Here is a 2,662-nt window from a genome sequence, read left to right as displayed (position 1 = left end):
GCATGTTGCATGCTCAAAAACAAACCCAAACAAGAGAGGTTTTAAAAAATCTTTAAGACAAAAAGCAACAATGTCAGTATGTGACAGGAAAATAAATAATTTACCTTAAAAATGGTCTCCCTTCAGTTCCTCAAGAAACATGTAAGTATAATTTATGAAATAAAATTAAAAGCAATTTAGGACTATACCATTTATTACCTTGCCTAGAATCAAGCTTTTAAAAATCCATTTAAATAGGTTTATGTTCAGCTGAAGCGCGATGTAATCCTTTAACCAAACAGACAGACAAGCAAAACAAAACCTACATCACATAATTACTGGCATATAATTCTTATTTATTAATGTGCGGTGTTTACATCTTTAAAAAATGAAACCCAAACAAAAATGCACATACACAAAAGACATTAAACAGACCCTTGCGCAGCATTCTACCACATGAGGTTTTAATGGATGATTTCAGAATTCCCTTGCTCAACATTGCCATAAGCTCTTCCATTTTCCCTGCCCAGAATCATATTTACAGCAAAATTACAATATTGTAGACAGTGGGCTGTGTAACCTTCACACAATTGCAACTTGAATTCCTTGGCTGTCTGGGATGTTGTGGAAATGCCAATAAATTTGAGAACTCACCCAACTGTTCCTCTTAACCTTTGTTCCCAGAGGAAAAGGGCAAGACTATTAATCAAGCAGCAATTTATCTTTAATTAGGAAAACATAATTAGGTATTATCACCTAATTGCAATTAGTGGTTGGAGAAAGTCACTTTTGTGAGCAGTGACCCATGTTGGATTACAGTTCTCCTCTCACTGGATTTCATGTTTGTATTTATACTTGGCAGCCAGCCAATAAAACTTAAAAGGCAATCACAGGGCTTCTCTACAGTCCAGCGTCAAAGTCACCAACTTTGCTGCTCATCAGGAAACCAAGCGAACTTTCTACAGCCACAAGTCGGCTTTGTCTATTTCCTGCTCCGACATCCAGTGTAAATCAAAATAATTGTATAAAAAAATCCCACGTGGCATAGACTGGAGAGCCATTCTACACTTCATGTCTGGTACAGTTAAAAACAGTTTAATGTCTCAAGGCACCACTATGGTTGAACATCAGATACATGGGTAGTCAGCTAATCTACTACGCTGTACAGTCAGGAAGTAGCTTGTGCAGTTGGGAAGAGCAATCTCTAGAGGACTGTTAAACATACAGTAGGCACGTGGATCATAATACAAATAGAAAACAATGAGTCCAGAGAAAGCGTGTTGAGCACCGTTGTGGCATTGTTTGTATTTCTTTACCTAACGCTATGTAAACCTGACATTTACACAATGAAAGACTACACGGGTTTAACGTTCCACTCAGGGCTGCTCTTTGTGCTCTCGCCACCTAAGGGGCTCTAGTTCATCCGCATACTCTGAGAGGTGGTTGGGTCTTCATCAGCTTCCATCTCGCCCGTCGACTCCTTCAAATGCAAGCTCAGGTTTTCCGACGTCAGGTGGGAGGACTTGTAGACTATCTCATTGAAGTCGGACCTGATGCAGACCAAGGGGGGGTCATTCAGAGGGTCTTCCACAGAGACCTGCGTGTTTTCTCGGGTGATCCCCATGTCTTTGCTATGTTCTGAGGGCGATTTCCTCTTCATGCGAGTGTAGGTTTTATCTTGATTCTCCATGCCTTGCTCGTTTTTCAGAAACCGACCAAAGAACCAAATGAAGAATCCAAACCACACGAAAGCTATCAGACTTGGAACAAAAGCCAGACACTTGACGTCTAGGCTGGCCCCTATGTACCTGCTGTGTAAGAACATGTCTCCCTCAACGTACGTTTTATTAGTCTGAGGATTAGTGTGATTGGACCTCCATTCCCAGGATAACTTGGTTCTGTTCAAATCCTTTAAACTCTCAGAGTCTTTGACTGTGTAGATCTTCTGCCCTGGGCCAATGTATTGTCCATATTCATGAGGTTTATAAAATATTTGGTTCTTCCACATATTCAGGTCCAAAATCAAGACGAGAAAAATAATTCCGTAGTTAAACCATTTACCTGCATTTAAAAGGAAATACTGGATTAATCAAAGGCTGATAAAATTACAATAGGGTTTTCTCCATTTATTGGTATAATAGTATAAATTATTGAAGAATCAGATCTGTAAACCTTTTTTTTGACATTGAAATGCTATCATAAAGTAAATTGACAAAGCAGAATGAATCAAACTGCAACAGCAGGTCTTGGAGGAATAGGACATTTTGTTTTACGTGCACCAGAGCTAGATTCAAAGTCAGTCTTAGGTTCTGCTCTAAACTTGTTTAATTAGTGGTGAAAAACAGTTCTAGTGGAATTTTTAAGAAAGTCCAATATATGATTGAATATTTCTTACTGTTTCATAATTAGGTCTGGGGAAGAAAGAAATCATCTTGCAATGCAAAGCGCAGTATTATAGCAATTGAATTTGCATTGCTGTTTGCAGAAGACCCATTGATTACACCGTTAGCTGATGAGATCCTGCTCAATAATCCCTGAGTTCTTTTCAAGGCTTAAATCTCAGACCAGATGCCCACTGAACACAATGCATTTATGAGCTCTACAACCAAGGCTAATAAACTACTGGAAAATATCACATGGAGAGAATTTAACCACTATGATTTCCTTTTAGAATTTAAAATAT

At 38.7% G+C, this 2,662-nt stretch overlaps 1 protein-coding gene across 1 annotated transcript; it reads right to left on the bottom strand.

The window, feature by feature from the left end:
- Window positions 1-318: 318 nt before the first annotated feature.
- LOC102001274 (transmembrane protein 117) lies at window positions 319-2,059 on the bottom strand (the record flags this gene model as incomplete). Its single annotated transcript, XM_005372373.3, has 1 exon — window positions 319-2,059. A coding segment is annotated over one exon (666 nt), but the record flags the coding sequence as incomplete, so codon positions are not given.
- Window positions 2,060-2,662: the final 603 nt, after the last annotated feature.

The sequence above is a fragment of the Microtus ochrogaster genome, unplaced genomic scaffold, assembly GCF_000317375.1.
Source record: "Microtus ochrogaster isolate Prairie Vole_2 unplaced genomic scaffold, MicOch1.0 UNK3039, whole genome shotgun sequence".
Taxonomy (NCBI): Eukaryota; Metazoa; Chordata; class Mammalia; order Rodentia; family Cricetidae; genus Microtus; species Microtus ochrogaster.
This window is presented reverse-complemented; position numbering and strand designations above follow the sequence as displayed.